This window comes from Solea senegalensis, linkage group LG11, assembly GCF_019176455.1.
Source record: "Solea senegalensis isolate Sse05_10M linkage group LG11, IFAPA_SoseM_1, whole genome shotgun sequence".
In the NCBI taxonomy this organism is placed as follows: Eukaryota; Metazoa; Chordata; class Actinopteri; order Pleuronectiformes; family Soleidae; genus Solea; species Solea senegalensis.
This window is the reverse complement of record NC_058031.1, coordinates 1,407,373-1,433,917: the sequence shown is the minus strand read 5'-3', so window position 1 is coordinate 1,433,917 and position 26,545 is coordinate 1,407,373. Positions and strand designations below refer to the sequence as shown.

General features: G+C 40.7%; 1 protein-coding gene across 1 annotated transcript in view; it reads right to left on the bottom strand.

Moving 5' to 3' along the window:
• The window catches only part of LOC122777364 (protein kinase C zeta type-like), a 57,117-nt gene that overhangs the window by 16,010 nt on the left and 14,562 nt on the right, over nucleotides 1–26,545 (bottom strand). Inside the window, 12 exon segments of the mRNA XM_044038552.1 lie at nucleotides 2,312–2,401; nucleotides 4,768–4,821; nucleotides 4,823–4,848; nucleotides 9,512–9,631; nucleotides 10,896–10,983; nucleotides 11,176–11,311; nucleotides 13,690–13,776; nucleotides 14,195–14,292; nucleotides 19,521–19,715; nucleotides 21,049–21,104; nucleotides 22,414–22,504; nucleotides 23,311–23,442. Coding sequence (XP_043894487.1) covers nucleotides 2,312–2,401; nucleotides 4,768–4,821; nucleotides 4,823–4,848; nucleotides 9,512–9,631; nucleotides 10,896–10,983; nucleotides 11,176–11,311; nucleotides 13,690–13,776; nucleotides 14,195–14,292; nucleotides 19,521–19,715; nucleotides 21,049–21,104; nucleotides 22,414–22,504; nucleotides 23,311–23,442 — 1,173 coding nt within the window.

The window sequence follows — 26,545 nt, the reverse complement described above, 5'->3', positions numbered from 1 at the left end:
TCTCAGTTTTGGGTTTTATTCTATTTGTCCCTTAATATAATAATAACGAGGGAACGGTTCAAGGAATAATTCAAGGAACGGTTGAACCCAAGTGCAGTCAAAAACACATGTGACCGTGAAAAGAGCAAAGTCCAAATGATCCAAACCAAAGACGGACACAAGGAAGAACACAAGGGGACAATGGCTGGACAGACTAAGATAATCTAGCACGGACTGACAGGTGAGTGGAGATCTTCACGGGGCAACAGCCCATGGCCAAGAGGAAGGGAACCGGAAGGTTGCCTGGTTCAAATCCAAGGACGGTGTCAAGGTCTGGGCCGATCCCTCATTCACCTGTGTGTGTGTGTGTGTGTTCACTACTAGTGTGTATGAAACCTGGCTTAAACACAGAGGTCAAATTCACCATCATCACTAATTAGCGTGTGTGCAAAAATAACTGATTCTGTGGTGACCGTTCTGCTCCGACTTCATTGACTGAAGTCTGGTCCGACTGAGACACTGGGCTCTCGGGAACGAGGAGACTCAAAGAAATGAATAAACATAAAATAAACTATTTCTGCAGCTTTTTAGATTTCAAAGCTCCAGCGTAAACTGTAACACTGCTGTACCGTCGCGTGGAGCTGACCGACTTCAACAACATCATATCATGATACGACGACTCTGTGACAACCAGTTATACTGCGAGACAATCATACAGCGACACATCACGATATCTGTGTAACTAATGTGAAAAGTTCATTCATTCACAACACAGAGAGCAAAGTGCATAAAGTCTATGTATTGAACGTGGATGGAGCATCTTTAACGTAGCTTTCTCCTCCATTATCCCGCTGTAAACGCACCATATATACATATATATATACATATATGTATATATATATATGTATATATATGTATATGTATATGTATATATACATATACATATACATATATGTATATATATATGTATATATGTATATGTATATGTATATATATATATACATATACATATACATATACATACATATATATATATATATGTACATAAGAAGACAGGAAGTCCTGCTGTTGCCAGGTTTTCCACACTTAATCCCACCACAGTCCAGTAATGAATGTAAAAAAGCAGGAGGGAGATTTAAGTTGTTCATAAAGATCATATGAAATGCTGGATTGAATGTGTTGAAGTGCATTAAGAGAAACAGATAATAACTATAAGATAATGTAAGTTTGGTACAGTAAAGATTGTGAATATTAGACGACTTGCATCGTCCCTTTCATGTCGCTCTCCACTCATCGTGTGCGTCAGACCTACGCCATCAATCGCGCGGACGCAACCTCGAACGTCCACGTCCGCTGCCAGCGCTTTCAGCTGCTGCAAACGTGTGTGATTTAATATTCACTTTTATTCGCCTTGTTGCTGCGCGCGGGGGGCACTCTCTCTGCACGCAGCACACAACCACTACAACCATGTCATCTATTTTTTAACACACACACACGTGCGGGGCTCCTCCTCCTCACTGATGTGCCTGTTCAGACTGTGAAGAGGAGGAGGAGGAGGAGGAGTGTGTGTGTTCACTGTGAAAGTAGAAAGCAGACACACACACACTATCAAGTCTGACAAAAGCAAAGTGTGAATGTGGACTGACAGCTGTGCACTGTTCTCATGGCTGATTGACATGACACGTGGGTGTGCGCCGTGTTGATTCTGCGCCTGTTGTCGCTGCATCACGTTCTAAATTAACTGACAGGTTGTAAAGTCAAACCGCGGATCAGCTGTCAGCCGCCGTGGGCGCGCGCCCGGGTCTCACCGCTGATGAACTGTTCGTGTAACTGCTCGTTTATGCTGCTTTTACTCTGCGTGAGTGTTGACAGTGAAGTGGGCGTGTTTTATTTCAGGGCAGAAGGTTGTTGTCGTATCGGAGTCTATACGTCTGTGTTATCCATCACATCTGTTGAAACGTCTCTTTATGAGATGTGAATGTCTTCCTCTCTGCTCGGGACACGCCTGTCGTCCACATTACTGCGGCGCTTCAGAGACGCTGGCTCTGTTTGTCCTTTGTCTCTCTCTGGGGCTGCGTTTTATTCTGGACGGGGCAAAAACAGAAACCTTGACGCTGACGTTGCCCCACATCCACGACTCAACGCTCACCGAAAAAGCTCTGTTAAAACACTTACAGTTCAAGCTCAGCGTCACTCTCATATTAACACAAATACTTGTTCTTCATTTTCAAAAATCCTAAAATAAAAAAGTGAGAATTCTGAGTTTCACAGATTAAAGAAGCCGTATGTTTGGATGTGTGAAGGCGGGACGTCTGTTTTTCGGGGGTCTCACCTGCTCCCAGTCTATACTGCGGAAAAACGTGTGCGCCTTGATATCCACGAAGCCCGTCTGGACCTGGCAACCCAGCCGCTCCTTAGGATCCTGTTGGCACCAAAGACAGCTGATGAGCAATGCAACATCATCATTGTTTAGCATGTGCTGCTGTGTCACACTGATTCTACTTTATGGAGACAGTAATAAAGTCCAGGGGACGACTCTGTCAAAAAAACAACAACTGCGTTTCTCTTAATATATTTCAGATTTCAAACGACTCCCGAGAGAATGAAGCAACAATGGCCGTGTGGACAATTAGCAGATGTTGACTCCAGATGTTTCGTCCAGCGCTGAGAGACGATGACACACATGAGCAGAGATGAAACACGAACACGTCACAAACCGGTGGCATAAACACACGTTACCTTTTTTAAAATGTACGTGCTCATGTACACACGAGACACATGAACCACAGTTTGTGGAATTCACTTGTGCTGATTCTTCAATTTTGAGTTCATTTTTATTTTCCTTTTTTCACACAGAGACATTCTACAGGTGTGAGAGTCAGAACAGGTGTAGAATAACTTATGGCCCTTTTCCACTATCATCCCAGCTCACCTCGCCATGGCACGGCACGGCACGGTTGGTTTTCCACTACAAAAAGTACCTACTGAATGAAACTGCCGGGACTTTGTTTTACACACACACACACAGTTGTTTTCAGTGTCAGTGAATCATTAGAATCAGTTCATTACATTACATTACATTACATTACATTAGTTCATTAAAACTATTCGTCCAGTTCTTCCTCCATGACACAGTCACTGGACTAGAATACAGCGGCGATACTAAACACACCAGACTCCTCTGTTAAATATTGAGATTTTAGATATTTCCCTGGTAATTGTTGGAGATTAACGCACATTTTTAGGATTTTTAAGTCTTTTTAACTGATCTAAAGTTCTGCACTGTTCGGCTTGATTCTTGTGTCGGACGTCTCTCCCTGTGATGGCGCTCTGACCAATCAGCAGCCGGCAGTCTGACGACATCACGCATAGTATCGTGTAAAAAAACGTACCTGGTACCAGGTGCTATGTTAGTGGAAATGCAACTTAACTGTGCCGTGCCAGAGTAGTCGAGTGCAGACGTGAAGGGTTAAGAAACAGGAAGGGGACGTCGTTAAGGTGAGGGGCCAGCGGCTGTGTGAGCCAGTCTCATGTAAAACTCAAGTCAACACTTACTAAATGTAAAATGCAAATAAACAGAATAACAGGCTCAGAGTGCACACACACACACACACACACACAATAAACAGCCACTTAAACAACTGAGCAAATATTATTATATTCTAGCACTGTGTACATATTATATATGTGTTTACTACACGTGTGTCTGAAGCACACATGGGCCGTGTCTCCCCCCGGTGTCAAAGATTATGTCACTGTTTCTAATATTAAGAGAGGATAAAGTCAAATGTTGATCATTAACAGGCAGATGTTTTTATAACCTCTGCAGCAGCATTTCATGTCCACTAAATATTAACCATCAAACATTCAGCCACGCCGAAGTCTATATCTAAGTATTGTTTTCATGCAGAAACTCATGATCATTGTTGTTTTAAATGTTTTCTTAATTCACCAAATTTGTTGCTGAATCCATTAAACGCCTAATGAACAAAGTCGGTCTGTGTTTCCCAACAATAAAACATGAAGTCTTTCTTTTTTGTGTCATAAAGGAGCAAAAGAAACGGTAAAAAAAAAGGAAAATATTCATATTTAGGAGAATGTGGAAGATGTTAACTTGTATTTCTTTGGCAATACAATTAAAAATGGATTAATCATTGCAGTTTCCAAATATACCATGATAATATCTGTTTGAATCACTTAATGGAGCTGATTAAAGGGAGAGAAAACTGCATCAATAGACAGGAAGTTAGCTCACAAACAACATTAGCATTTATATACATATACTGTTTATTCTTCTGTGCTTTATTTGTTATACTTTGTTCCTATCAAGCAGTTAAGATAAGCAGCTAGATACGTGAATTACGTAACTATTCACGCAGCTTAGTAATAGCTACGTATTATAGAACAGTGTGACATCGTAACAGCACTTAACCTTAACTTTAAGAAGACAGGTTTAGTTTGAGGGACTTTTTGTGTCCTATAATCACACACAAGTGGACTGCGGGGTCTGTCAGCTCCGCCCCTTTAGGAGCCGTACCACTGCCCCCAACATCAGGGTGTGAACTGGGATGGTACGGATTTGTTCTGTTTGACAGTGGAAACGCAATCGATTTGGTGAAATACAAAAGTGAGCCGAACTGTGCCAGTCCTGGTTCTGACTGTGGTACTGATCGTATAAAAAGTCTTCACTTCCTCTCGTGCCGTCCATCTGTGAAAATGTCCGTTTTGTAACACACACACACACACACACACACACACACACACACACACACAGTGGACTGCTCTCACCTTGTTAAGAAAGCCCTTGAGCACGCTGGCAGCTTTCACTGACAGAGACCTTGGGGATGCTAATGGGCTTCTCGAGAATAACTGTTGGCAAAAACAAGAAGAAAGACAGCAACAAAAGAGGGGAGAGAAAATGTAAAAGCACAATCGTGAGCAAGGGAGTGGGGGTGTGGGGGGTGATTCACGGTCCAACCGGCCCGTGGGTGACCGTGTCTGCTGTGTGGGTGTTGAAGGAAAGGAGACGAGCGAGGGGAACCTATTCTGTTCTTTCACTCACTTTATCCTCACAGCCTTGAGACTCCCACAGTTCAACAACAACAACAACACTTTTCCCTCACAACCAAAAAATATCCAAGGATGCAAAGTGCAGCTTAACACATTAGTGTGTGTTCTTACACTTATCTGCTGAGAGACATGTATTCAAACGTTATGATAGACGCTACATACTAATACATGTATGTTTTAGGTGTGTCAAGATTCAGTAAACAACAACAACAACTAAATGACTGCTCCACTGGACTACAACAAAACACCTTATTTAAACTTCTTTAAATGCTGCACACGCTGCTTGTTACACACAGGGACGCACTTCCTCTTCCTCCACAGTTATATGCAGGTTGAATGTCTATAAATAGGTTTCTTCCAGGTTTCCCTCCTTTTTCAGAGAGGAACACTGACCACCGCTACGTGCTGGTCAGGAAAGTCATTTCCTCTCATGCACGTTGCAGAAAACACCAGTCAACGCGTCCTGGGCCTCAGGAGAACATAATAAAACATGTCAGTCGTTAAAACTCAGTCTACTGATTTAAATGTTTGGGCAGTTTGGGTTTAATACTGTACGTGAAGCCCCGTCTCCCAGAGCAGGGAGGGTCTAGCATCGGGTCTAGCGAGGCGACATATGGCTGGGTGGCTCCCGTCGCGCGAGGGTTAGTTTCCGTTGGCAGGCGGCCGTCCGGCAACCCGGCGCTACACCGGTACGAGCGCCAGGAGGACGGCGCTGACGGCAGACGCGAGCCACGGGGCGTCACACAAGGCTACTGCAGTGTGGTGGAATGTCTGTCTGTGTGATACAGGCACGGGGGAGGAGGGGGGAGGAGGGGGGTATATGTATGGCGACCATATGGATTGATGAGACACAGATAAGAGATTTCTCTGCTTTATGTTTATGTTGGTTTGGCAAAATGATCAATAAGACTGATTAAAGGAGAATCTGCAGACATTTTTTATTGGCTCTTTATCCACCCTAACGTTTTCATATATAAAACTAATATGCAACCTTTGGGAAAAGGGGAGTTTCGTGTGCATAAAGAGACACAACTTGAAACGATGCCGTGTTAATGGACATTTTTAAGAACAAGAAAAGAAAACGTTTGTATAGATAAAGTTCTTTCCGTCAGAGTGCAGCACACACGTGTTCGTTGTAAAGCTACACATCATTGCCTTCTCTCAGGGGTGACAGGGGTAACTGTGGGGTGCACAACCAGGGTCACACTTATTAATATTGAATCAACCAAACCACATAAAGGCTCATTTGTAACTGCAGTATCGGCTCCACAGTTTTGCTGTGACTGAATTCACTAATTAAGAGGAAGGTGTTAATGATTAATGCAACGGAGAGAAAGAGGAAAAGGGCGAGGGGGGCATTTCTCTGGGCAGTTAAAGAAATTGATACATTTTCCATCCCGAGGTTCAAATTCAAGGACTTTTATAGAATTTTATAGGACTTTTCAGGACCAACTGCCTTGAATGTTGTAAGAGAGCGGCTTGTCCTCGTCCTGCTTGTCCTCGTCCATGATGGCGTGCTGCACACGCTGCATCTGGCCAAGTGATTGTCCTTGGGATCTCGGTCAAAGCCAGACTTTTTCATTTCCTTTGGTGAGACAGAGATCTTGGAATTTGCACATCCCAGGCATCACGTCGCCATGTCTCTCTCTTGCTTAACGTTACTCGCTCATTGTTCTCACGTCAACGGCAGAGAGACAGCGAGACAGTGGACAGTGTCCACAACACCCCCTGTAATTATGACCACGTTTGATCTGCAATGGAGACATTTACCTAAATATCAACTTAAATTCTTTCTTAGACAAAATTCCAGCACTTTCAATGACCCATGTCTATTTAGGGCAATTTTCAAGGATTTCAAGGACCTGTGCCATAGAACCAGCTCCACTACAGTCTATGCAGCACATGTTCCATGTCGTAGCAACCACTGGTCTTTACTTGTCCACATCTGTCCTCTTTGTAATGTTAAAACCATAATATGAAACAGTGTTCCGGCGACAGGAAATGTTCCCATAAAACAGTGAGTTTACTGTAATGTTTCCTCACACTGTAACTCACTTAGTTACAGTAATAGTTTGACTGATGGAAGACAGAGATTTATCAGATGCCTCCTCGTGGTTATTTGGGCGCCATCCTGGTTAAAATGAAAGCGCCGTCAGCTGCCGGCTCATGGAGAAGTGCTTAACTGTTCCACTGCTGCGTCCAGAGGCCACTGCAGCACATTAGAACACGGATCCTCCGACGTTAACCCACTTCTTACATAGACTCAGACTCCATGATGGTCTCAGAGGGGAAAAACAAAAACAGCAACCCCTAAAACGAATTAACATTTGAGAGAAATAAAAAGAAATAATAAAAAAATGCAGCCGACTCTTCTCAGATTCTTGTGTTTTAATGAAGCAAACTATAGCCATCTAAGCCTGGATTTACACACACATTAATCCTCTGCAGCCTGAGGCTGATTGTTTTACTATTGCACGGTTTTTGCCCACTCTCGGAATATCGGTTATGCGTCACACACGCGGGGTTAAATTAACATGCTTTTGTTTAAATGGCACCAAACTGCCTGCCATGTGCTCTCAATATTCACATTTCCCCACACTGCTTCTCTACTCTCCCAAGCTCTTTAACCATAGACAATGTAGTGTAAGGGGCTGTGTGCACTCCTGCTGATGAGACAGGGACATATAGATGGAGGACAATAGCGAGGGACACTTTTAATGTTTAGTAACTAAAAATGTCTTCACGGGCCACAAAGGGATGTGGACTTTCAGTCGCTCACTACCTGAGCAGAGAAGAGCTGTGACCTGTCTTTGTTTTGCTTGTGTCTTGCTTGTTCTATCACGACTGCAGCGATAACTGCGTCGTGCACGTATAAAGACGGACGATATGACAGCTCCACCAAAAGCCAAACTACCTTTATTGCCCTCCTAATGGCTGCGGCGTGGCTCTTAAATCAGGCCTCCGTCCATAATAGACTATATAAAAATAAATAACAGCCTTGTGGTTTGAAAACTGAAAGGAAAGAAGCGGCAATTAGCCACAACTTGCCGACTGCGCTCGAAGCAAACGGTATCAATCACGTGAAGGCGGGAGTTTGTGCTGGATTTAAAACGGCGGTAAACATTTCCCTAAGGAGTTAACGATCTCAATCACCAGTTTCAGGCCTTCTTCAATGTTGACTGTGTAAATTATCTTCCCAAAATAGACAGTAGGTGTCATCCAATAGGTCCGTGCAGGTGCAGGTATTACAAACCCAGTCGTTAGTGACTAGAACAAAAAAGTCCTGTTTTTCATTGGTTTCTATCATTTAAGGAAGATCTTATCACATACATGTCTGTGTCGATGAATGTCAGAGTGAATGTTCATGTTCACGTTTTCATTACCGTGGTCCCTCGCTATAATGATTTTTATCATGTTTTTTTTACAGTGCACATTATGTTCTGTGTCCTGATTGATTGTCGGTCAGTGTAAATCTCCTCTGTGCCGTGTTTTCTGTACAGAATGTGTTCAGCAAAATGTACATCAATGTCTGATCACTGCAGAGCGGATAGCCAGGAAAACGTTTATATTTTTATTATTTTATTATAACAAATGTTTGAGCGTGAAAACAAGTTTTGATTATTGGTTTCATTCTATAATACTTTTATGTTTTAAAATATACGAAGGTTTGAAATTTAAGAGTGTTTAAACTAGTGAGAAATGTAAGAAAATGGTAATGTGTGTGTGAGAAAAGTGTATAAAGTGTGTGGTGAGGGGTTTTACAGCCTTAAAACTTATAAAATAACTGAAAGGTCGTCTGTGAGGATGACGATCTGGTGACCCCATAAAAGTTCCCTTCTTCAACACCATTTTATCCAACTTTCTTGCAGCGTCTGGTTTCCATAAACCTGCTAGTGACACTCATGGTCCAACCCACCTTCAACCTTACACACTGACGGGTAATTGAAATTCCTTTTCAATTGGACAGATTTGAACAAAATTGGGTTCTACCCTTTAGAAAGATGCTGGAGGCAGCTGGATCGCTGAATGATCCGAGCACATACCATAAATACACATGGCATGAACAGCTGGTTCAGGTGCAGTTTTCCAGCTGGTCTGACCATGTCACATCCTTGCTCTTTAACCCCTCCCCCTTTACTGTCTCCACCAAGTGAATGCAAAAAAGCACAAAATAAATAAGAAGGAACTCTTTCAATGTGACCATTTGTGTGGAGGGTTTAACGGTTTAACAGAAAACATGCGCGTTTGTGACTGTTAGAACAATGCATGTTAACTTCCACTGGAGTCATAATAAATACTGACAGATGATTTAGTTTCCCCAGATTAAATCCCCCTCCTCCTGAAACAATGGTGCCATCAACCCCCCGCGTGCTCTCTGCAGCCTACAGGCATAATAATAAAAAATAAACCCTGTGTGTGTGTGTGTGTGTGTGTGTGTGTTGTTAAAATGTCTCTGGCTCACCTTGGAAGAGATATTCCTCTGTGTTCATGTCGGGATTGTCGGTGATGATGTCAAACGGCGACCTGCCAGCCATCATCTCGAACATCAGCACGCCCAGAGCCCACCAGTCCACACTGAAGCCTGAGGACACAGAGCAGCAGGACACGACTGTTCAGAGGACATTTAACACACACACACACACGTGATGTCAACATAGACATTTAACACACACACACACACGTGATGTCAACATAGACATTTAACACACACACACATGATGTCAACATAGACATTTAACACACACACACACACATGATATCAACATAGACATTTAACACACACACACACATGATGTCAACATAGACATTTAACACACACACACACGCGTGATATCAACATAGACATTTAACACACACACACACACGTGATGTCAACATAGACATTTAACACACACACACATTGATGTCAACATAGACATTTACACACACACACACACATGATATCAACATAGACATTTAACACACACACACACACATGATATCAACATAGACATTTAACACACACACACACACGTGATGTCAACATGTACACACACACGCAGATGTCAACATAGACATTTACACACACACGCGTGATGTCAACATAGACATTTAACACACACACACACACACGTGATGTCAACATAGACATTTAACACACACACACACACACACACACACACACACACACACAACATCAACATAGACATTTAACACACACACACACACACACATTTTAACACACACACACACACGTGATGTCAACATAGACATTTAACACACACACACACACGTGATGTCAACACACACACACACCTGGTGTTGCCGGGTGAACATTTCAGTGCATTTGTTTATTGTTTTATCATGAAGCGTTTTAAAGCAGCAGTACGTAACATGGGGTGATTTGGTTGTTGGGAATATTCTGCTGTAGTTTTGTCTTCCTGAATAAATCATTTGTAAGCCACACCCTTTATCTGACAGTGTGTATGTAACATATATGACAGCAGCTCAGGGGCGGACGGTGGCTGAAAGTGTCCATCCCATCAATCTGCTTCACAAACGGGATTTTACAATTCACTTCTGAAACTCTTTGTGGGAATAACTTTGTGTTTCCACTCATAATCCAACCTGTTTGCGGCCGCCTCGCTTTACTAGTGCAATGTTGCTGTTGCCTCCTCGACTTCATGCTTCCTGTGCGCAGTGTGAGGATGTTACGAGACATTACGAGAAACAGAGAGAGAGAGTCGTGTGGAGCTGATTGGATTCGTTAGGATTGTGTGAACTCGTGGTTTGACGACGGTTTGAATGTAACGGACGTTTGTTTAATTAAAAGCATGTTTGTTGGTGTTTGCATCAGTGTTACCCACCATAGTCTTCTCCTCTGAGGATCTCAGGTGCAATGTAGTTGGGTGTTCCACAGAAGGTACTGGTGGTGTCACCTGGTCTGATCCCTTCCTGGGTACAAGAACAGCAGTGGTTGTGTGAGACACAATTAAGTGCATGAACATAAGGAGAGGAGGAGGAGGAGGAGAAAGAAAAGGACAGAGGCCACATTAGTACTCTCAGTCGATATGAGGCTATTACATTATTGATGACCCTCACGCCCGCCTCCCGCACAGTCTACTGGAAAATCCATTGTTCTGTTACCTTGCACATGCCGTAGTCTGTGAGCTTGATGTGTCCCTCATGGTCCAAGAGAACGTTGTCCAGCTTGAGATCTCGATAGATGATGCCCTTTTCATGCAGGAAGTTCAGAGCGATGCAGATTTCGGCAGCGTAAAATCTGTGAAGAAGCAGAAAAGTGGATGAAAAGTGTTGCCATGACTTGACATCAGGTACAGAATCCATCGCTATCTAAGTTTAACGTCCTGATTATTACAGTACACGGTGTATAGATGTTACGTGACGACCGACTGTCATCGGGAGACTCAAATTCAAGTCAACATGAGCTCTAACAGTGAGCAGCACTGGGTGAGTCAGTAGCATGTTTTCCCCTCTCCGTGTGTAGGTTGTGTGTTTTCTGTCTCTGGGAGATAAGCCTTCATTAGCACTGATGAGCCTCTCTCTCCGTCTGCCCGCCCGCCGCAAAGCCATGATTGTCAAACACTGAGGGAGAGACGGCAGTGAAGAGGATGTTTGACAGAGGAATCACAAATCCCACATCGCTCCCCCGCGCGTTCCCTCTGACAGCCCTCATTGTACGCACTTGTTTCATTGCTGGCATCAGACTGATAGAAGGTGCGTCCTATCGCCAGCACCATCCGCCGCCCACCGCCCCCCCCCCTCGACCACTGCACGGGGGAATGCAGCAGGGCTCTCTGTAAGAGCACGGCTCATGAATATGTACAATCATTACGAGTGATTAACATGCTGCTTTGCATATGTGCAGCCACTGCCTCCAGAATACAGATTGCAGGGGCCGATTGGGGCCCAACAGTGCCTCTCTAAATTACCGAGCCTTTGATCCGGCATTTATCAGAGCCGCAGTTGGAGTACCCTGTAAGTAGACGGGCACAATGAATTATGGGTGCTCATTACGTTTCTCAGAGGTGGAAAAAAGAAAAGGTTGCAGCGCCACGTCCACGAGGAGCTGCTTAAGCTTCCCATTAAACCAACAGTTTGTTTTTGTGAGGGGAAATATGCTGCAGAGGAACATTTTTGCCCCGAGTGCAAAGAAAGTGTTGCATCTTCAGCCACACACACACACACACACACCGTGCCCTGCTACCCTGCAGCAGCAGCAGCTGCAACTAAACCATAAGTGGGGCGAAGCGTCAGTGCTGCAGCCAAATTTTAAAAATATGTTTCTACGTCAGAAATCATTTTTCAGAGAATTCTTCACTCCAACAAAACAACAACAACAACAACAACAAACACCAGCTAATGAGAGAAGGGCTGAAACAATTACTCGATTATCTGATTATAATCCATTACTAAGTAATTATTGATCATCTGTTTGACCGTTTTTTAAGGAAATAAAACAACTTTTGTAGATGTTTTCATCTTCATAAATATTTTTTTCTTTTAAAAAGCAAAAGAAAAAGCATTTTTCAACATTTTCTGACTTTTCAGGACCAAGTGGTTACAAAAATGGACAATGAAAATAATCGATAGTCGCAGCTCTATATGAGCGCTAGTGAGCGTAGCATGTTGACATGTGAAGAGGAGCAGCTAACAAGATGCATTCAGTGACCCGTGTAAATGTCATCAGTGATCAAAGGCCTGCTGCTGCCACCTTGTGGTAATACAGTATATGTGCCACAATTCTATCCATAAGTGCAAGAAACATCCGTCTCTTAATCAAATCAAGGTCAGCCTCCAAACTTTGACGTTGTTTGGATAAGAAATGCTGAGGGATTTGCTGCTAACGCCCCAAAGAGTTTTTTTGTTCTAGGTGAAAACAACAGCAGCAGCAGCAGCAGCAGCAGCAGCAGCAGCAGCAGCAGCAGCAGCAGCAGCAGCAGCAGCAGCAGCAGCAGCAGCAGCAGTGCTGAGTCTGTCGCTCACGTAAATACATGATGTGAAATACAAAGGAAGCATCTGGATCAGCCGGCCTAAAAATTTGTGTATCCAGCTGAGCCGACTGTGCCCTGTCATCTTAACCAAATCCAGTTATAAATTCACTCGCTCCATGTGTGAATTGCAGCAGCAGCAGCAATAACAACAGCAGCAGCAGCAGAAGCAGCAATAACAGCAGCAGCAGCAGCAGCAGTAGCAGTAGCAGCAGCAGCAGCAGCAGCAGCAGCAGCAGCAGCAGCTTACTGCCGGAGGCTTCGCTGCAGTGTCTCCATTTGATCCTGATTAGGGCTGCGACAACTAATCAATCTCTAATTGCCAACTATTTTGTTAATTGATTATTTCATTTGAGTGTTTATATACATACAGTATATATATACATATATATATATATATATACAGTATATACACACATATATATGTGTGTGTGTGTTCTGTGACTTGACAACAATGATAATAATGAGAAAACAATGGATCCATAATGAAAATAATCATTAGTTGCAGCCCATACGTCACATCTTCTCATGTGTATTTAAACACAAGACGTGTACATGCAGGTTCAGACTGTGTCTCCATGTAAACACACCTGAATTCTAGACCGGGACACATGTGAACAGATGCTTTCAACATCTGGATGTTGTTTACCTGGCGTGTTCTTCTGGGAGCTTCCTTTGTCGTTGCATATGAAACATCAAGTCACCGCCGTTCACGTATTCAATTACTAGAAATAACCTGGAGACGAGACGAAACAGTGTGAAACTTGATCATGTGTCAGAAATGATGTCAGAGGGGCTGGATTATTGACATGATATAAACACAGACATCATGTTTATTTATTTATTCTTCTTTCTGTTTCTCCCTCTCTCTGGGTCACCGCAGCAGTTTCTTCAGTGATATTCATATTTGATTTTGATTTTGACTTATTATTTATTCTTGGGACGTCACAGGGACTCGGGGCCAGTTCAGAGTGTCCAATGAACCCAGTTAATGTAGACCTCGGGGGACCTCGGCCTCCCCAGACAATATGTTTATTATTATTTACATTATAGTAATATCACACATGAGAGGAGGAGGAATTCATTTCCATGAGATTTACTGTTGATCATGATACGCCGTTAAAACCCTCGTGTCAGCTTCATCGCGTTCTTACCGACTTTCTGTCTGGAAACAGGAGTGGAGGCCGACTAGGAATGGATTGGTGGACGCCTGCTCAAACACATGCTTCTCTGTCTGCACCCAGTCGATGTCCTGGAGAGAGAGAGAGAGAGATAATGTGCCGATCAATCTGTCTGATCAATAAGACTTTTTCTCACACAGAGACGACAGACGACAGCTGTTGAGAGCACTCGTCTCTGTGAGGATTGTCCAGAGAACGCTTTGTTCCTCAGGACGTCCAGAGTTAAACGCGTGGACCTCGAAAACAAATCCACGAAGAATCAACTCAGCGTTACCTTTGGAAAATGACATCCAGTCAAGTAGCACGACAAGCTGGGTCAGTGGGTCAGGGACCTCGTCTAGTGTATTTAGATTAGAGACGTTATCAGGAGACACTCGTCCCTCATAGGCTCATAGGGTGTGGACACGTCTCTGTCTTTCCTTTAAAGCTGCAGTGTAACGTTTAATCATAAATGCATGAGTGTCAAATGATGTTTACGCGACGCTGATGAAGCTCATCAGCTCCACGTGACTCACTCTGTGTTACTCTGTGTTTCCATGTCTGTGGAGACACAGAGGGATTGTGTTTTATTTGTTTGAAAATACACTTTTTGTTTGTGATTCTCACGGTGGGCGGGCCTTAGAAAGCCGCTTGCCGATTGGCTACTGAGTTTTGGACACGTGGGCTTGGAGTCGCTGAACTTGTTCCCCCTCAAGTTTTCCCCCGCCGACACCTGACAATGATTAGAATAATTGTAAATGTTGTAAAAATGTTTGTCGGATTATCTCTGAGATTATCAAAGATATTTGAGACAGTTGAGGACAACATTATTAGCCCTTTCATTGTTTTAAAGATATTTCCCAATTTTTAACACAGCGTTTTCAAACATCCTTTTATTTTGGATTTGACTTGGCACACAGAAATGAAAATGATGACAAAAAACAAAAACTATCAAAATGATTAGTAAGAACTGACCTGTACATTGAGTGTTGTTCAATGATTGTAATGTTCAAAACTTTTAAAATCAAGTTCAAACTGAGGTTTATCTCCCAATTTACACTCAGTATAAAACTGTGTTGATGCTCACAAAGCAGGAAATACAAAGAACTGTTAAGAACTGGAGTGAGTTGGTTTCTGTGGAATAATAAAATGTGCAAAGTCAAATCATGAAAATAAAACGAGGATGTGTTAAAAAAAATCTTTGTTCTCTTCAACAACACTTGGGAAATGACTTTTACAAACAATTCCATTTTCATTCAGTTTCGTCCTCAACTGTATTACGTCCGGTCGTCGCTCCAAACTTTAGAAAGAGTTTGAGCGAAATCCTGATCATTGCAAATAAAAAGTGTTGCTTTTTCAAACAAATAAAATACAACAACTTGGAATGATTAAAGGGCCACAACAACAACAACAGAGGAAAAATGTATGAAACTGACAAAACGTTGACGTCAAAATCAAAATAAAAACTGCTCTTCACTGTGTTTTAATTGACGTGTTAAAAGATCTGGAAAAATGTAATAAATAAAAGTTCAATTAATGTGAATTGAACAAAATATTTCATTTGCACTTTGTGTCTTTTGATTGTATGGTTCATTTATTGTAGTTGTTTAAGTCTAATCAAATAAATTATCCCCCGAATTCTGTGAAACACGAGCGAGGAGATTCAAAACCATATTTAAAAAAACAAAGAGCGAGGAGTCAGTGTCCAGCCTGAGGCGAGGACATTTTATACAAATCCAAAGTGTCATTACGTTGATAATAGTTCATATAAATGTGGGTGAAAACACAGCCAGTGTCGTAATATCAAGCTCCTCCTGCTGTGCCTCTAACACCATATTGTTCATTTATAAAACCACAAGAGGGACGTCACACTGTGTGCACACGATACCAAATTCCTTCAACCGGACTCATTACGGCGAGAGGAAGTGAGAATTGTGCAGAACACGGCATCACAACACATTTCCTGTTTGGTCATCTCTTTGATGTGCGGCACGAGACCACAGCGAGGATGAATTATTCAAAAATGACGGAACGCCAACGTAGCCATGAATAAATAAAACAAGAAATGGGATTTAAAAAACGCGACGCTTTCCTTAAATCTGGGCAAAATGTGTTATGGAATCAAATTTGTTTTTTTTGTTCGCAGCTGTCGCAGAAATTGTTTTTTTGGATTTTAAGAAAATTAAGTGGGAATAAAAAAAACAAGCTCATAAGACGATGAGGAAAGTGGAGGCGTGATGTGTGTCGTCCTCCTGGGTTTGTTTGAAAGATGCAGCTGCTCACGCATTCAGACTGACAGACTGCAGAGGATGAAGAGTTGAGCACCAGTGCCATCTAGTGGAGTGACATAGGAACAACAAGGCAAAGTCACCAGACACTTCTACTAAATCTATCTCTGTCACGTAACTGTTCTTCTTTAACTCTTTAAGGTGCAATGGACACAAAGAAGAGTGATTATTGAAATCAATAATTTATCAATCTTGATAAACAGCTTTACAGACATAAACCTTTTGCAGTTTCCAATTCTCATCCTCACAAACGTCCGATTGCAGCCAGACAAAGGACACGAGGGCGGAAACAATTCCTCAATGGATCGATTATTAATCGATTACTAGATTAATCGGCAGCTATTTTGATGATGGATTATTCGGTTTGAGTGTTTTCTAAATAATTAAAACCAGTTTCTGTGACGTTTTAAGAAGCTGATTATTTTGTGAATATGTTCTGGTTTCTTTGCTCCGTAGAAATCAGAATCATTTTTGGTTTGTGGACATTCTGAGAACATCAACAAGTTCTATTATATTATAAAGTAATATAATAATAATATAAAAAGAATTAAACACATGCAGAATGCAAAGAAATGCTGAATAAAAATCTTAACATTACATAACAATTTAAGAGAGTAGATCCTCACAGGAAGACAGACGTACGCCAAGCTCATAATAGCTTAATGAATAAAGGTAATAAAGTATTATTTTGTGTGAGAATAGCTTTAGAAAAATGAAACATGGCATAATATTTCTTTATGTTTCTTATGCAAACTTGGAATTTCTGGTACTGATATTGAGATCGGCTCATTTCTTCTCATCTTATCTTACAATAAGTCCACGTAGCTTCTATGATCACTGCAGAGCAACATACGTTTACATTTCTCACATTTACATGCTCTTTAAAACTTGCTTAATGAGGCATTTATGTTATATTTATGGATATTTTTGGATTATATTGGATTTTAAGATGTGGGTTTTTTTGAAGCAGCATTGGACTGAAACCACCTGAATATTGCATTGATCGGCTCATGTCTGATAAAAACACTGTTATTCTTCATTGCAGCCTATTAATCTGCAACTAAACTGTTGATTTTACATTAAATAAATGTATTCATAAAAGTAATAATTGCTGCCAAACTCAATCAGACTTTTAAACAACACTGCCTACAGATGTTTTTGTGATCATTATTTTTTTTTAGCATTTTTGTCTTCATGATGAGTTTGGGATGTGTGTAATAATTATGTGTAAAGTGTATTATGCACCGTTCACTTTGAGTTGTTTTTATTGTATCTGTGAAGACGTTTTTAAAAGTAACAAATATTTGCTAAAACTTAAACATTTTTCTTCACAGGTTTGCAGAAAAGTAAAATAAAGCAGGATAAAATGTTTCTGAAGACGGCGACATTTACATTAATGCTAAATAATACATGTGGATATAATATGTGCGTATATACGCCCGTGTCTTTATAACAGCATTACGCACTTCACATCGTGTGCATCTGGCGGCTCATCAGAGCAAAAAAAAGACACTGGAGGCAGATTTGAGCATCTCCTGTGAGTCACCCACTCACGTATTCTTGCTTCCTCCTAAACCGTTTTCCTCCAATTCATAAGCCCTGTGCCACGTCTGAATCAAATCCACCCCCATTTCTTATTTAAAAAAAACCCTCATTCCTCATTCAGAAGCTCCTGACTCAGTATTTTTCACTCTTTTCACTCCTGCTCTCCGCCCCCCGCCCCGCCCCCCGTACATCCTTCACTGTTCTATTTCCTCCATCTGTCTGCGCTCTGCACTCTGGCCACATCATCAGTGACAGATTAAATAACCTGAGTGTAAACCAAAGGCATCGACCCTCCACGTCTAAGAACATGTGGAGACAGTGTTTGAAACTCTTTAAGAACAGCGGTTTCTGGAGCCTGTTGTGTTCTCCACTGTGTCATCATCATCACGTCATCTGACATGAGCAGCACGAACCACAGATCCTAAACAGAGTGACAGTTCACCGCAGCAGTGATGCTGGAGCGGGGAAAAGGAAGATCGTAGATCATGACGTCACAAATGTGATGCGGCGGATTTTGTTTTGTGTCTCCAAACAAAGTTGCCAACCTTTTAGTTACCATTTATGTTCTTAGGTTTTAAATAACATACCTCAAATGACCTTAAATCATTCATTTACCAAACCAGATTTGTTTACCAATTCAAAATAATATTAGCTTTTTACTGATTTGCCTGTAAATTTGCTCTTGTCATGATTTATGACGGTGATTAGAGTCACGATCACGTTCCATCTTTAAAAAGTGGCTTTGGGAAATTGTACTCGAGTAAGTTGGCACAATTATTCCACAAGAGTGAACCATCCACTAACGTCAACAATGTTTATAGCTCTATGAGGTGTCAAACATGTGGCGCCCCAATCGATTACAGGTGGCTCACCACAATAACATGGCCCATGACCTAATTATGTTATTATTCTGAAGTATTTCCATCATTCCATATTAAAAACAAAGACTTTTACTTTGAAATGCTGTGAAATATCATCACAAATATCTTTATTGTAACGTCACGATGAATATTTTAAGCTCATATTGCCCACTCGCGACTGAGAAGTTGTTTTTTCCCAATTTCTTCTCGAGACCGGCCCCCTCTTGAGACTTCAGACGAGATGCTCATTTGCCCCCAGGTCGTTTGAGTTTGACACCCCTGCTCCATGCAATAAATAAATGAACAGAGGCGTTAAAACAACTTATGACAAACAGAACTCTTTAATCTTAATATTACCGAACAGCTGTGTCCAGATTCCACCTTTAATTTTAAACTCATTTAAACTCATTATCTCAAATAGTCGCCACTTTCATAAGTGTCTCCATAGAAGTGTCTCACATTCAAGAATGATGTCTAATGTTTTATAGTAAGTAGTTAGTATAGTTATATTTGGGGCATTTGTATGCTTCATTTGTTAAATAACCATAAATAACCATTAATCCGCTCTGTTCATCAGTCTGAATCATGTCCCTGTTTCACACCGTCGCTCTCACTCGAGTGTCTCACCTCGTCATCGTGGACCAGCTCCTTCTTCACCACCTTCATCGCAAACATCTGCTCGTTCTTCTTTAGCCGAACCAGCAGGACCTTGGCATAGCTGCCGCGCCCGATCACCCGGATCAAGTCGAAGTCGCTCAGTCCCAGAGACAGACCCTGGGACAACTTGATGCCGTCGATGCCGTCCACAACTCCTTTGATGTCCTGCAGGGGGCAGAAGAGTTAAGAGTTACTTACTTCTAGCTCTTGTTTGTAACCAAATGTTTAAATGCACTTATTGTAAGTCGCTTTGGAGAAAAGTGTCTGCCAAATGACAAGTAATACAATATAATGTAATATAATATAATATAATATAATATAATATAATATAATATAATATAATATAATGTAATATAATATAATATAATATAATATAATATAATGTAATGTAATGTAATGTAATGTAATATAATATAATGTAATATAATATAATATAATATAACATAATATAATATGATAAAATATAATATAACATAATATAATATAATATGATATAATATAATATAATATAATATAATATAATATAAAATAATACAATATAATGTAATGTAATATAATATAATATAATATAATATAATGTAATATAATATAATATAATATAATATAATGTAATGTAATGTAATATAATATAATATAATATAATATAATATAATATAATATAATATAATATAATGTAATATAATATAATATAATATAATATAATATAATGTAATGTAATGTAATGTAATGTAATATAATATAATGTAATATAATATAATATAATATAATATAATATAATATAATATAATATAATATAATATAATATAATATAATATGATATAATATAATATAATATAATATAATATAATATAAAATAATACAATATAATGTAATGTAATATAATATAATATAATATAATATAATGTAATATAATATAATATAATATAATATAATGTAATGTAATATAATGTAATATAATATAATATAATGTAATATAATATGATATAATATAATATAATATAATATGATAAAATATAATATAACATAATATAATATAATATAATATAATATAATATGATAAAATATAATATAATATAATATAATATAATATAATATAATATAATATAATATAATATAATATAATATAATATAATAATATGGAATATGAGATGAAAACATTGTTCACAGAGACATTATCTCAGTACGACAGCTGTTCAAACGACAGGATGATTATTTTTTCCTCAAATCTTTTGAATGAATGAATGATTTCTGTAGCAACCAGGGAGTGTAAGAAAATATCAAAACACAAACAACATCACAATATGTCATGCCGTGATTCTGTGTTGATTCTTTGAAGAGCAAACAATATGGTGAAGCAAATGTTGCTGACGGTGGCTTTGTGTCGTATTTAAGGCTCTGACCACTAGTTAGCAGCAGGTTGTCTCCAGGTTGACTCTCAAATTAAGAAAGTTGTATATTGTAATAAATCCCTAATAGTGACAAAGAGCTTCCTCCTCACCTCTGAATCTGCATCCTCTGTTTTGTCCTCTGTACAGTTGTGTGGTAAAAAGGGTACTGCAACAACAACAACAACACAACAGACAGAGAGACTGGATTAGAGACAGTTAATGCATGTTCAGTCTATTTTCTGGCCAGTAGAGGGAGGTAGAATACACAGAATAATGTCAGGGAAAACCAAACTAGGTCAATCCACAGGGGGTCCCAGAGCATCTCATATCAGGGGCCGTCCTCTAACAGTCCAACACATCAGGCCGCAGTCTCCTCATAATAGGATTAAAAAGTGTGTTTGTAAGGGATCCCATCAGAGAGCAGTCATGTGGTTGGATAACAGCGCAGAGTTTTCCTTACATAAGTCAAAGAAGTGAACGAGGAGTTTTGGTTTAACTTAGGAACTCAAGTTCATTTAAACGTGTGGAGGCTGTTTGGTGACGTTACTATAAATATGACTACATATGAATTTGACTGTGCAGACTGTGGATTCAATGGAGAGCAAAATGTAAACGTCAGGGTCCAGGTTTCATTTGTCTCTTTGACCTTGTTGTCATGGAGACAGTCAATAACAGTTGCAGACACTAGTGTCACTAAATGACAGAAAAAGGGCATAATATGGTGATTTGTGATGACATGTGATGTGTGGGTTAAGGGAAAGAACCACAGAAGTTGTGTAATGATGCATCAACTCGGCTCGATATACTCTACATATACACGGATTCAATAAGCAATAATAGTGTATAATAACATAACATATAATAAAACCAACTGTATGTATGATGCATAAAGTCAAGATTGACTTTAAATAAAATAATTCAAATCATAGTTAAGTTAGGCCTTTATGGGTTGTATCCAAATGTTAATGTGTAAAATCAATTACAGCCATGGTTCTCAAACTGTGGTGTGTGTACCAGCAGAGGTACGCGAGCTTCCTCCAGAAATACTGTTCTACTGCTTCAGACTTGCATCGAAATAAATATCTCGTTCAGTTGAACAATTATAACTCAATTAACTATCAGTAACCTTTCCTAACCCTTCTATTCCTCAGAGAGAGATTGTGACGTTGACGAGCAATGATCTATCTCAGTGTCCTCACTGCTGTACTCATGTCCCAATTCAAGGATGAGTCCTTTAGATATCACGCAATAAACGGTTGATTTTGAAGATGTCAAGCTAATCTTTAGGTTAGGGCTGCAACTAACATCGTCATCATCGATCAATCAAACCTTGAAATGTCTCGTTTTGTCCACAAACCCAAATGATTCAGTCTCAACGGTTTCAGAAGCTGAACAATCAGAAAGCACACTAGCCAATTAACTGATTAATCAAATAATCATCGCAGCTCTAAGAGGAGAAGCTTTCAGTGACTTACTGTCGTCGGAGTCCTCGGTGTCGTCCGGTGGAAGGTCCACTTCTTCACTCTTGTCGTCTGACGGGGGCTCCTGTGATGGCATGACTGGATCCTGAGCAAGGAAGTAAAGAAACTCATGGAGAAACATTCCAATACGCGGCCAACGAAATATCCTCCACAACAGTCACACCGGAGTTTGAGGTGAAACATGTTAGTGTGGACTGAGGAAAGATGATCTCAGCTGAAGTGTTCTTGCTCTGGGGGAACTTGTGATGATATAAAAAGAAAAGGGAATAAGTCACTTCACGTATTGATCTGTGAAGATACCGCTCACAGCCAGCAGCCAATGGCAGAGCAGCTTTTCTACTGACGACATTGATTTTCTAGTCAGCGCTGACGTTTAGGTCTTTGTAGTCAAATGAACTGATTACATGGTTTGCTGCTCTTTTTGTCTCATTTTAATAGAATGAGAAGAAAGTAAAAGAAGATAAGCTGCAGACGTACAAACAGGAAATGTCCAAAGAAAGATCTACAAAGTTGAGCTTGAACACTGGACTCTGTGTCTCTGTGTGTTCGGTCAAAGGTGAGACTCAGGGGAGGAATCTGGTCTTGAACCACGATCAGCACCAGTCTCCTTTATGACCTTCTCCCTCTGGAACAATGTTTCTTATAATATGGTGCAAGTGTGTGATGTGTCACTATTTTCAAAATGTGTAGTGTGTGTATGTTTAAGATTAAAAAACAATATGCTGTACTTCATGCTCTCTCCTGCTGAGGGAGTAACATCATCTTCATACATGCTGATAACACGGGAGCTGGATTTCAGGGTTTGCCTGAATGCTGAAGGATATATATTATATATTATATATAATATTAGCACTGGCTCATGAAGGAAAATGATGAAGATGAAATACTCACCATAAGCTTTTGGCAGGTCTGAGGGATGAGTCTGTGACAGCGCTTATGGACCAGCAGTTTGCAGTTGATACACTTGTAGCCCTGCCTGCCCAGCCCCCATATCCTTTCACTACAGTGGCCACAGTAGGCTTTCTGTAAGGTAACAACAGCACACACACACACACACACACACACACACACACACACAGACAGAATCATAGATGAAGATTCATGAAGAGGGAACGATGACAAATGTACGGTACAGTGTCAGGACGTGAAGGACAAACATCAGGTAATTTACACATTGTGTTCTCCTGTCTGGGTATTGTACATTTGGATTGTGCATCGACTCCGGGTAGAGTAGAGTAGAGTAGAGCAGAGTAGCAGAGCAAGCAGAGCAGAGCAGTATGTAGAGCAGCAGGTAGTAAGGGAGAGCAGAGTAGAGTAGAGTAGAGTAGAGCAGAGCAGAGTAGAGCAGAGTAGAGGTAGAGTAGAGTAGAGTAGAGCAGAGTAGAGTAGAGTAGAGCAGAGCAGTAGTAGAGAGTAGAGGCAGGCAGAGGAGTAGAGAGGAGTAGAGAGTAGAGCAAGAGTGGCTAAGAGACATAGTAGAGTGGGGAAGAGCAGAGCAGAGCAGATAGGTAGAGTAGAGCAGAGCAGAGCAGAGCAGAGTGAGTAGATAGGCAGATAGAGCAGAGCAGAGGCAGAGCAGAGCAGAGAGACAGAGCAGAGCAGAGCAGAGCAGAGCAGAGAGCAGAGCAGAGCAGAGTAGAGTAGAGCAGAGTAAGTATGAGTACATATATGGGGTAGAGTAGAGCAGGGAGCAGAGTAGAGTAGAGGGCAGAGAGGCAGAGTAGAGAGGAGATAGAGGAGTGAGGTAAGAGTAGAGGGCAGAGAGAGAGAGAGGGCAGAGAGGCATATAGAGTGGCAGAGAGCAGAGTAGAGAGTAGAGTAAAGTAGAGCAGAGTAGAGTAGAGTAGAGCAGAGCAGAGCAGAGCAGAGTAGAGTAGAGTAGAGTAGAGTAGAGTCGGTGTATCTGTCACGTTCGCTTGCATAAAAGCCAGCAAGAGCTTATCCCCGCCCGCCACCGACCAAGTACGGTACTGTCAGCCATGGTCGCTCTGTGAAAATGTCCAATGAATTGGTGTCAGCCGAGAACATCGACTACAGTGGCTACAGCTCATAAGTCCTGAACCCTTCATAAATAAAAGTGACACTAAAAACTCAAAGTACTCTTCAAACACAGTTTCTCCAAACGTGTTTGTTATTTTAGGTAGTTATTATCAATAAATATTTAGTTTCACCTGAAACATTTAGATTTAGCATTTATATTTAAATTTAAATTATATTGTTGTAAATGTGCAAAAAAGTGACCCTCAAAAATTGAGTTTTTTAAACATTGTTTGAAGCTAAATGTGACAAAATGTTGCTGTTATTTTCAGTGTGAGCAAATGACACCCCATAGTAGAGTAGAATAGAGTAGAGTAGAGTAGAGTAGAGTAGAGTAGAGTAGGAACAATATTGTTAGGTCTGTGAGGATCAAATGAGCTCTTTTATATCCTTTTCTTCACATTTCTACACCGATTGTGAAGCACAGACTGTTAAATATCCAGAGAGTTTGTTCTTTGACTGGTTCTTTAAGTTTTGTTTTTTTTATAGCTTCATTCTTACACGGCTGAATTAGCACCAAAGAAAGCTTTGTTTGCAGCTTAGCTTCCCCGGACATCGTTTAATCTGACACTTCAATGTTTCACTGGAGGCACAGATTTAAGATGCAGTGTGTGGACAACATTCATTTACAGGCTGTACATGCTGACAGTGTGAAGAACAAAGAGTCCCAATCTGTGCTCGGTTGCCATGGAAATGTTTCAGCAAGACTTCAAAGGCGTCCCTCAGTCTTTTCTAATCTGACTGTACATAGCGGTTACGGCGTACATTTAGAAAATAATCAAACGCTCTTGCTTCATTCTGCGTTTGCCTTTTCCCTTCACTGCAAACACAAGCGCAGAATAATCAGCAGTGTTGACGAGGACGCGCTCACTGTGCCAGGATTCAGACGGGGCTTGAAAACACCAGGGAGTTCTGTTAGTCACGCTTTTTATTCTCTGGCTCAGAAGACATCCAGTCACACACAGCTTCACCCCCAGACCACCCCCCCACACACCAACGCTGGTAAAGACAAAATCAAAATAAAGTCTGACTGACTTTTAAACTTTTAAACAAGCACAGCAGAGGCGCAGCGACCGCACTCGTGATGATTTATACTTGAAACTTCTGATAATTGCGGCGTCACAACTGTATCACGCTGATCCGTAAATCCTTTCGTTGGGTGGTTTATTTGCACTGTAGCTATAACCACGCTCCTTTTTCTTTGTTTGGATAATGGATGGATTTGATGGGTTTTCTGAGGGAAGAGATTTGAAACTTCTACTGCTGAGAGAACACAACAGGAGCCCAAGAAAATGAGGCGCTCAGAGTCTCCACTGAACCACACCAGAGATTAAAAACAATCACAGCAACAGCAAGAAAAACAACTCTACAGGTGACAGGACACATTTTAAAAAAGCCTCATGATGATGATGAATATATCAGTTCTATGTTAGTTTAGTTAATATACTGTATATAAAGGTTTTGTAACAACACTTGGACAATAAAATAAATGAAAATAAATGAAATTAAAACTATATTATAGACTGAAAAGGTGTAGGCTGAAGCACAAACTTATTAAGTCTACTTGTTCATTTTGCACATCAAGCAGTGCAGGGCGCATGAAACACTAGGTGGCGTCGTAACAAACAAGGGAGACTTTTACCTGAATATCAACTTTAGCACAAAACTCAAGCACTTTCACTGATTCATGTCGATTTAGGGCGAATTCAAGGACCCGTAATCATGACAATCCTTCCAGTAAAGCTGAGTTGTTTCCATTTGGGCATTGTGGTCCTTAAATACACACTGACTGTTTATCACCACATGAGTGTGGACCAGCGCGCACACACACACACACACACACACACACACACACACACACGTAAACCTGTGCTGGTTCTTCACTGACACTGAGCTGACAAATAGCTTCTGTTGAAAAATAATGATTTATATAAAGATATAAAGATTTGCAAAGGTAAAAGCTGCTGTCTAACACAGATATCCATCACTGTGGTGGTGGTGGGTCATGGCAGGGGTATAAAGACACACGACTGGAAAGCATCGACACAGGACACCTTAGGAAACTCTTTGTTATTTTAAACAACAACAA